At 45.6% G+C, this 9571-nt stretch overlaps 1 protein-coding gene across 2 annotated transcripts; it reads right to left on the reverse strand.

The window, feature by feature from the left end:
* Positions 1–1087: 1087 nt before the first annotated feature.
* LOC119308845 (pentatricopeptide repeat-containing protein At4g02750-like) lies at positions 1088–8360 on the reverse strand. 2 transcript variants are annotated; one of them, XR_005150324.1, is made up of 3 exons: positions 6894–8360; positions 2107–3258; positions 1088–1919 (listed from the first exon to the last, which is right to left on the reverse strand). XR_005150324.1 is itself a non-coding variant. In XM_037585008.1 (2 exons), exons 1-2 carry the CDS (start codon positions 8337–8339, stop codon positions 2452–2454), a joined length of 2253 nt encoding a protein of 750 aa, XP_037440905.1. In that variant the 5' UTR covers positions 8340–8360; the 3' UTR covers positions 1928–2451. The 2 variants fall into 2 exon arrangements, 1 of the variants encoding a protein (XP_037440905.1); XM_037585008.1 differs by lacking the exon at positions 1088–1919 and having other exon boundaries at positions 1928–3258.
* Between the last annotated feature and the right edge of the window lie 1211 nt (positions 8361–9571).

The following is a 9571-nucleotide window of genomic DNA, read 5'->3' on the forward strand; positions in this document are numbered from 1 at the left end:
GAGAATTGTTCTTGAGACGGACTTATGCAAGCAAAAAAAAAGCACATCAAAATTCAGAATACGACTTGCACATTGGCACAAACTGAACCAACATTTCTGAAGAAGGGGTGTTTGGTTCAAGTTCAGATCGGCCCTACCAAAAGTCTGGCTACCTTGACAAAAAAGAAGTAAAGTAGAACGGACAAAGTGCATGGGTATGCCAAAAATTTTGGTAACTACCATAGACCAAAACAAATTCATCCATGACCGAGAAATTGACAGGACTGGTTTGAACACAAATATACCTCTTGGGCCCCCTTTATTCATAAGATATACCAAGTCTCAGTCAAGTGACACACAATATATAAAAAAGTAGAAACAAAAAACTAAAATAGACTTTGCATGGATCTTCACGTAAGATCTCATGAATATAGCATCAACTAAGACTTCATTAAGTTTCAGTCAACTGAGATTTAGCAATATCGATTCTCAAAAGATGGGAGTGTCCTGGTCCTCAGGAATTCTCTTGTACTGTTTGTTTGATTTATATGCAACTGCAACCTATACATTTTGTAAGATTCTATTGCAATACATTTTGTACGAGAATTTATAGTGACTCTAATCTCTTGGAAGGTTCGTACTATGTTTTTTCTGTGGTGTAACCAAACAATTGATGGTAGAGTGTTTGTTGGCATTTTTCTATCCTGTACTAGGGTTCTAAATGGCACGATTTTTCCTATTTTCTGCACTTCCATAACCCTGCCAAACTAACAAGTAAACCTGCCAAACTTAGTGCTGTTCTGGATTACTTGGTTGATGAATGGATCGAAGATTGCCCCGGTTTAATTTGTAAGCTGGTGGGCATCATTTACCACCTTATGCATTACCAATATAATAACTCTCTCCGTCTGGAAATACTTATCGGAGAAATGGATGTATCTAGATGTATTTTAGTTTTAGACACATCCATTTTTATTCATTTCTCCGACGAGTATTTCCGGACGGAGGGAGTAATGGACAAGATAATAAAATACAAACGCAAACATGGAGGAGATGTAGTCCGAAAGCCTTCTTATGCATTACCAACATACAATGATGAACAAGTTAGCTTGCTCTTGTTCTCTGTCATTTGGACAGGTTGTGTGGCTTGTATCTCCAGGGGACTTTTATAGCAATAGTAAAGCCAGTACAGAATTATAATTATAACTCCTTGTTTACGTAAATGCCTACAAATAATAAAAATATTCCACAAGAATTAAAAGCCTTCTCCCCTATTTGTAGTTTTCGAAGTTTTTGTGGTCTCAAGCATACATGAAGGAAGAAGAAACATACTGGATTTCCATCCTTTGTGTGGACGAAGAAAACATAAGTCCATTTCCATACTGGATTTTTGCAAGTCCATTTTTCCTAGTGTATGCTTGGTAAGGATGGACGGATGATGCTAGCTAGGTCACCACTCACCAGTGTCATAGCATGCGTGCGTGCGTGCATGTTTCTGTTTACTGTAGATAAACATCTTGCAACTCATCTATAAAAAATTGAGCATCGAAACTCTTCCCAGCGTTGTTTTCCCACACAAACCTTCTGATTTGACAGAATATATTGGAAGCAAGAAAACCTGGATTAGCAGAAATATAAATGCGGATTCCACAGATCCATCCAGGCATGAACTGAAGGCAATCGCCGCCTTGAGAACACAAACTGAGCCGGCCTGCTCCTTGCTGCTTGCATCGCTGATAGCAACTCGATTAGTTGTCATGATGCATTTCAGATCATATTTCTTGCAGCTCAGTCAGCAATGCATCAACTATCCATTTGACGCAAGACTATGGAACATACCCTTCTCCTGCCATGGCTATTCTGACTGAACTGACATAGCAAAATGTCTACATGGCTGCTTTCAGTACTGGATACAGAATAATAATCCTTGCAGGTTCATCCTGTAGAGGGCTCAAAACAAAGTAGTGAGAACACTTGTAGTTCTTGATCGACTACATATGGAAACTATTACGGTACATGTTTTTTTCAGTACTGGTCAAATACGGAAACTATTACGGTACATGTTTTTTCAGTACTGGTCACCTAAACTGGCATGTTACGCTATTAGCAAGTTATCATGGATCATACCTTGATGTCCAAAGTCCTTCCAACCAACACATGCATAGCTAAAATCTTGTCCACATATTACTGTTGATCAAGGCTTCCATCACATGAGATAGGAAATATTTTCTTTGTGGATTCTCCTTCCCATCTCAGCACACATGATTGAAATGCAAGGCCTCATGTAGACCAACAAACATATTCCTTAGAGCAGTACTTCAGTAGTAGGCCTAGTGGATGGATGGCCAGCCCCAGACACCCAGTCATCACAATCCCTCTTAATTTGTGTTTGCATCTTGCATTGCATGGTCATTGTTTGCTGTCAACTGTAAATTCCGTCAGGAATACTTCACACCAGATTCTACTCTGCAGTCACCAGTAATCACCACAGGAACAAGAACCATCTCTGAAGTGGTGAAAGCGGTTAGAGTCCCGCAGGATGATCAGCCTGCCCTCAATTGCAGAGATATACTTGAAAGCATTGTGACAATCTCCGCATACTCTGAGGTTTTTGATCACTCGGATAGGCCTCCCAACAGGAATATTTAGAATACCATAAGCAACAGCAAGCTTCTCGCTATGATACTTTAGCATGTGTTCCTTCTCTTCGTCCTCCACATCATGCAAAACCATTTCTGTAGCTGACACATAGCCAGCTTTCTTAATCCTCATGTCAAGGTCTTCCAGGAAAGCATATATCTTTTCCTTTTCGGGGTGCACACAGTCACCAACCGAGAAAGTGTGTACTTTGTTTTGTACTTCCATCCAACTGAATCCAGGCACTTTTTTCACACCGCGATCCTCCATCATAACTCTCATCTTCCCCACATCACGCCATTTGCCAGAAGATGCATATATATTTGAAAGCAAGACATACATGCCAGCATTTTCAGGCTCCAACTCAAATATTTTCTCAGCTGCACTCTTGCCTAGTTCGGAGTTGCGGTGGATCCTACTCGCACCAAGCAATGCACCCCACATGGTAGCGTCTGGCTCAAATGGCATGTCCTTCATAAGGCCCTGTGCTTCATCTAATCGACCAGCTCGTCCAAGCAAGTCTATCATACAAGTATAATGTTCAGGCTTCGCTGTCACACCGAAATCGCGGTGCATCGAATAAAAGTATGAAATGCCTTTCTCAACCAAGCCAGAATGACTACAAGCTGCAAGTACTCCAACCTGAAAGACAAAATCAACTGAAAACCTTAAGAAGAGCACAAGGAAACAAATGTATGAGTTCATTACTCTTACAGACTAGCTAAACTAGGTCGATTCTCTGAAGACTTTTATTGTAAAAGCTCTACCAAAAGCAAGTGAACTTGATGGAGATCTAATAAAATACTATTGACTAATAAAAAAGATCTACACAATTGAGCAGAAGTATCATTATAGACGAATTGGTTAGCTAGCAGCACTAATTCCCCATAAAGCACCTTTTCCAACAAATGGTCTTGGAAACAAAGTTAACTCCGCCTATGTTGTCTCAACATAGCCGGTCCCAAGCCCGGGTAAAGGAGGAGGGTTGTGATAGGCTTGGCGAGCCAACGTAAAAACTCAGCCACTCTTATGGAGATGAACCCAAAAGATTTTCGTTGGGGCGTAACCCTCTCAGCGACGCGCCACATCGGAACCCGGGTGTGGTGGAAAATGGGCAAGGGCCGGGACGTCACCCCCCAAGTGGCGCGCCGTATCTTGATCCGGATACGGTGGCAAGTGAGCGAGGATCGGGTCGTCGCATCCTTAGTGGCGCGCTACATCGGCGCCCGGATGTAGTGGAAAATGAGCAAGGGTCTTCGCATTTGACTCGACGAGTGCGAAGGGTAAGGAAGCTAGCCGAGCCTAGGAGGATTCGCTTAGGTAGCTGGAACGTAGGGTCTCTGACAGGGAAGCTTCGGGAACTAGTTGATGCAGCAGTGAGGAGAGGTGTTGATATCCTTTGCGTCCAAGAAACCAAATGGAGAGGACAGAAGGCGAAGGAGGTGGAGGATACCGGCTTCAAGCTGTGGTACACGGGGACGGCTGCAAACAGAAATGGCGTAGGCATCTTGATCAACAAGAGCCTCAAGTATGGAGTGGTAGACGTCAGGAGACGTGGGGACCGGATTATCCTGGTCAAGCTGGTAGCTGAGGACTTGGTTCTCAATGTTATCAGCGCATATGCCCCGCAAGTAGGCCACAATGAGAACACCAAGAGGGAGTTCTGGGAAGGCTTGGAAGACATGGTTAGGAGTGTACCGATTGGTGAGAAGCTCCTCATAGGAGGAGACCTCAATGGCCACGTGGGTACATCTAACACAGGTTTTGAAGGGGCGCATGGGGGCTTTGGCTATGGCATCAGGAATCAAGAAGGAGAAGATGTCTTAAGCTTTGCTCTAGCCTACAACATGATTGTAGCTAACACCCTCTTTAGAAAGAGAGAATCACATCTGGTGACTTTTAGTAGTGGCCAACACTCTAGCCAGATTGATTTCATCCTCTCGAGAAGAGAAGATAGGCGTGCGTGCCTAGACTGTAAGGTGATACCTGGGGAGAGTGTTGTACCCCAGCATAAGCTGGTGGTTGCTGACTTCCGCTTTCGGATTCGTGTCCAGCGGGATAAGCGTGCCAAGGTCGCTAGAACGAAGTGGTGGAAGCTCAAGGGGGAGGTAGCTCAGGTGTTCAAGGAGAGGGTATTTAAGGAGGGCCCTTGGGAGGAAGGAGGGGATGCGGACAATGTGTGGATGAAGATGGCGACTTGCATTCGTAAGGTGGCCTCGGAGGAGTTTGGAGTGTCCAGGGGAAGGAGAAGCGAAGATAAGGATACCTGGTGGTGGAATGATGATGTCCAGAAGGCGCTTAAAGAGAAGAAAGATTGCTTCAGACGCCTATACCTGGATAGGAGTGCAGACAACATAGAGAAGTACAAGATGGCGAAGAAGGCCGCAAAGCGAGCTGTTGGTGAAGCAAGGGGTCGGGCATATGAGGACCTCTACCAACGGTTAGGCACGAAGGAAGGTGAAAGGGACATCTATAAGATGGCTAAGATCCGGGAGAGGAAGACGAGGGATGTTGGCCAAGTCAAATGCATCAAGGACGGAGCAGGCCAACTCTTGGTGAAGGACGAAGAGATTAAGCATAGATGGCGGGAGTACTTCGACAAGCTGTTCAATGGGGAGAATGAGAGTTCTACCATTGAACTGAATGACTCCTTTGATGAGACCAGCATGCGTTTTGTGCGGCGCATCCAGGAGTCGAGGTGAAGGAGGCTTTAAAAAGGATGAAAGGAGGCAAGGCGATGGGCCCTGATTGTATCCCCATTGAGGTGTGGAAAGGTCTCGGGGACATAGCGATAGTATGGCTAACCAAGCTTTTCAACCTCATTTTTCGGGCAAACAAGATGCCAGAAGAATGGAGACGGAGTATATTAGTACCAATCTTCAAGAACAAGGGAGATGTTCAGAGTTGTACAAATTACCGTGGAATTAAGCTGATGAGCCATACAATGAAGCTATGGGAGAGAGTCATTGAGCACCGCTTAAGAAGAATGACAAGCGTGACCAAAAATCAGTTTGGTTTCATGCCTGGGAGGTCGACCATGGAAGCCATTTTCTTGGTACGACAACTTATGGAGAGATATAGGGAGCATAAGAAGGACTTGCATATGGTGTTCATTGACTTGGAGAAGGCCTATGATAAGATACCACGGAATGTCATGTGGTGGGCCTTGGAGAAACAGAAAGTCCCAGCAAAGTACATTACCCTCATCAAGGACATGTACAATAATGTTGTGACAAGTGTTCAAACAAGTGATGTCGACACCGATGACTTCCCGATTAAGATAGGACTGCATCAGGGGTCAGCTTTGAGCCCTTATCTTTTTGCATTGGTGATGGATGAGGTCACAAGGGGTATACAAGGAGATATCCCATGGTGTATGCTCTTTGCGGATGATGTGGTGCTAGTTGACGATAGTCGGACGGGGGTAAATAGGAAGTTAGAGTTATGGAGACAAACCTTGGAATCGAAAGGGTTTAGGCTTAGTAGAACTAAAACCGAGTACATGATGTGCGGTTTCAGTACTACTAGCTGTGAGGAGGAGGAGGTTAGCCTTGATGGCTAGGTGGTACCTCGGAAGGACACCTTTCGGTATTTGGGGTCAATGTTGCAGGAGGATGGGGGTATTGATGAAGATGTGAACCATCGAATCAAAGCCGGATGGATGAAGTGGCGCCAAGCTTCTGGCATGCTCTGTGACAAGAGAGTGCCACAAAAGCTAAAAGGCAAGTTCTACAGGACGGCGGTTCGACCCGCAATGTTGTATGGCGCGGAGTGTTGGCCGACTAAAAGGCGACATGTTCAACAGTTAGGTGTGGCGGAGATGCGTATGTTGAGATGGATGTGTGGCCACACGAGGAAGGATCGAGTCCGGAATGATGATATACGAGATAGAGTTGGGGTAGCACCAATTGAGGAGAAGCTTGTCCAACATCGTTTGAGATGGTTTGGGCATATTCAGCGCAGGCCTCCAGAAGCTCCAGTGCATAGCGGACGGCTAAAGCGTGCGGAGAATGTCAAGAGAGGGCGGGGTCGACCGATTTTGACATGGGAGGAGTCCGTTAAGAGAGACCTGAAGGATTGGAGTATCGACAAAGAGCTAGCTATGGACAGGGGTGCGTGGAAGCTTGCTATCCATGTGCCAGAGCCATGAGTTGGTTGCGAGATCTTATGGGTTTCACCTCTAGCCTACCCCAACTTGCTTGGGACTAAAGGCTTTGTTGTTGTTGTTGTTGTTGTTGTTGGTCTTGGAAACAAAGTTCAAGGAAGGACATTCTTACTAGAGTAATATCATCTGGCTTGGTTGATGTCGCTCTCATCATATCGAACACCTCAAGTGCTTCCTTGCCAAAACCATGACGTGCATAACCGGCGATCACAGTATTCCAAGAAACTGCATCCCTGTCCTCCATCTGCTCAAATGCATTTCGAGCATCCTCCATGTTTCCACATTTGAAGTACATAGCTAAGAGCGCATTCCCAACAAACCTACCCAACCCGTATCCAGCTTTAATCAACCTCCCATGCAGCTGCATTCCACACTCTAGTGCAGCAATGTCAGCACATGTGCTCAACAAACAAGCGAATGCTGACCTATTCACCCACTCACCGCACCGCCCCATTTTGATGAACAGCTGTAGGGTTTCCTCACTGAAACCACCTTGTGCGTATGCAGCCAACATTGCAGCCCAAGAGACTGCATCTTTCTGTGGCATCATGTCAAAAACTGCCCTTGCCTCATCCAACATCCCTGCCTGAGCATACCCTGTCAACATTGTGTTCCATGACGCCACATTCCTGCAAGGCATGATGTCAAACAGCTCCTTTGCTTTCTCCATCATCCTCCGCTGGACATAAGCTGCCACCATTGCATTCCATGACACTGGGTTCCTCTCAGGCATGGCATCAAACACCATCCGGGCATCCTCCAGCATTCCATTTTGCGCATACCCAGAAACTACTGCTGTCCATGTGAACACATCACGCACGGGTGCCATGTCGAACATCCTTCTTGCCTCCACCATATCCCCTCCCCTGGCATAACCTGAGACCATGGTGTTCCAGGAAACAACATCTCTTTGTGGCATCCTATCAAAAAGCTCCTGTGCTTCTGCCATCCGACCCAACTGCACATACCCAGCCATCAAGGCGTTCCAAGAAATGGCATCCCACTCTGTCCTTGAATTAAACAACTCCCTTGCTTCTTGAACCCGTCCATTCCGGACATAAGCAGCAAGCATGCCGTTCCATGAGACAGCATCCTTCTCCGGAGCAAGATCGAAGTACTTCCGTGCAAGAGAGACAAGTCCATGGTTGGCATGAGACGAGATCATGACGTTGTATGTCACTGAGTCCTTCACCGGCATTTGGTCGAACAGGCTACGGGCGTCAGTGAGGGACGATGAGACTGCAAGCGCATGGAGGAGAGTGTTGTAGGAGAATGTGTCCGGGCGTGGGATGGAGCGGAAGAGGGAGAGCGCGACAGGGAGGCGTCCATTGGAGGCATACCCGGCGAGCATGGCGTTGTAGGTGGAGGTGGAGCGGCTGGGCATGGCGTCAAATAGGCGCTCGGCCTCGCCGACGCGGCCGGCGCGCATGTGGACCGTGATGGCCTTGTTGCGCCGGATCACATCCGCATCGAGCTTTCCGGAGAAGGCTTCTCCGGCGGCTGGGGGGCGGTGGCTTCTCTGCCGCACGGCGGCGCGGAGATGGCGCGAAGGAAGCATCAGTTCTTATTTTATTTTGAAATGTTGTGCGTTTCGTTTAGGATCGCGTCGCACATGCAGACCCTTCTAAATGCAGCCTCCTTGCAGCAACCCTAGCTGATTCCATGTACCCCTCCATTCCTAAATGTACGTCTTTCTATAGATTTTAATAAAAAATTACATACAGAGCAAAATGAATTAATCTATATTTTAAATATGTCTATATACATTCGTATGTAGTTCATAGTGAAATTTTTAAAAAGACTTAGGCTCCGTTTGATAACAAAGTATTTTTAAAGTATTCTAAGAATACTACAGTTTTTCAGATTACTGTAGTTTTATTTACAACAGGCTGTTTGGTTGGGTCTAAAAACTGTGGTTTCAATACTAGAGTATTTGCCAAACCATAGTATTTTCTCTGCATAATAAAAACAACCTCGGACTTCCTTTTTTTAAACTGAGCACAGTGAGAAAATGGGCATGTTTGCTTCCTCGTTCCCAAATGGCACAACTCGATCCACTCAATTCAGCTTGGCTGCACGGTGCATCGTCGACACCGTCGTGGATGTTCCTGTGGACCGTCGTGACCCTTGACGGCGACGCTGAAGATGGCCGAGTGTTCCAGCCCACACGCAGACGGCAGCTTCGTTCCTGGTAGTTCAACTACCTCCCCTTTTGGTAACCTAGCTTTGTGCATGGCCATTCAAGTTTATGCATGCGACTGTCCGATTGGTTGTCCAGATGTGCAACGACCAGGGAGCTTGGTACGTACATGCGTGTTTGTAACTGGGAATAATTGCTAATTTATGTTTTACGTGAGCAACAAGCCAAACAGGTTTGCAGTATTCACAATACTCTAAAAATCTTCTGTATGTCAAAACTATGGTATCGTGTGCCTATAGGTTGTAGTTTTCAAATACTTTGGGTTTTCCAATACTTTACTATCAAACGGGGCCTTATATTTAGGAACGGAGGAAGTAGAAAATAAGAAAAACTCTAGCAAATCCTTTTTTACGTAGTACTGTACACACGGATGTTGATACATATGTACATACATTCATCCATATAAATGCATATACGCACATAATTCTTTTGTGAGCACCTTCGAGAGACTGAACAGACACATCATCTTAACATAATAATTTGAAAAAACTAACACCCACACGTGTGGCATCTTGCACATCGCTCACACGCCTTCATCACCATTTTTTTTTGCCACGTATGAACAGATGACATCAGCAGGAATTTTTTTG

Source organism: Triticum dicoccoides, chromosome 5B, assembly GCF_002162155.2.
Source record: "Triticum dicoccoides isolate Atlit2015 ecotype Zavitan chromosome 5B, WEW_v2.0, whole genome shotgun sequence".
Taxonomy (NCBI): Eukaryota; Viridiplantae; Streptophyta; class Magnoliopsida; order Poales; family Poaceae; genus Triticum; species Triticum dicoccoides.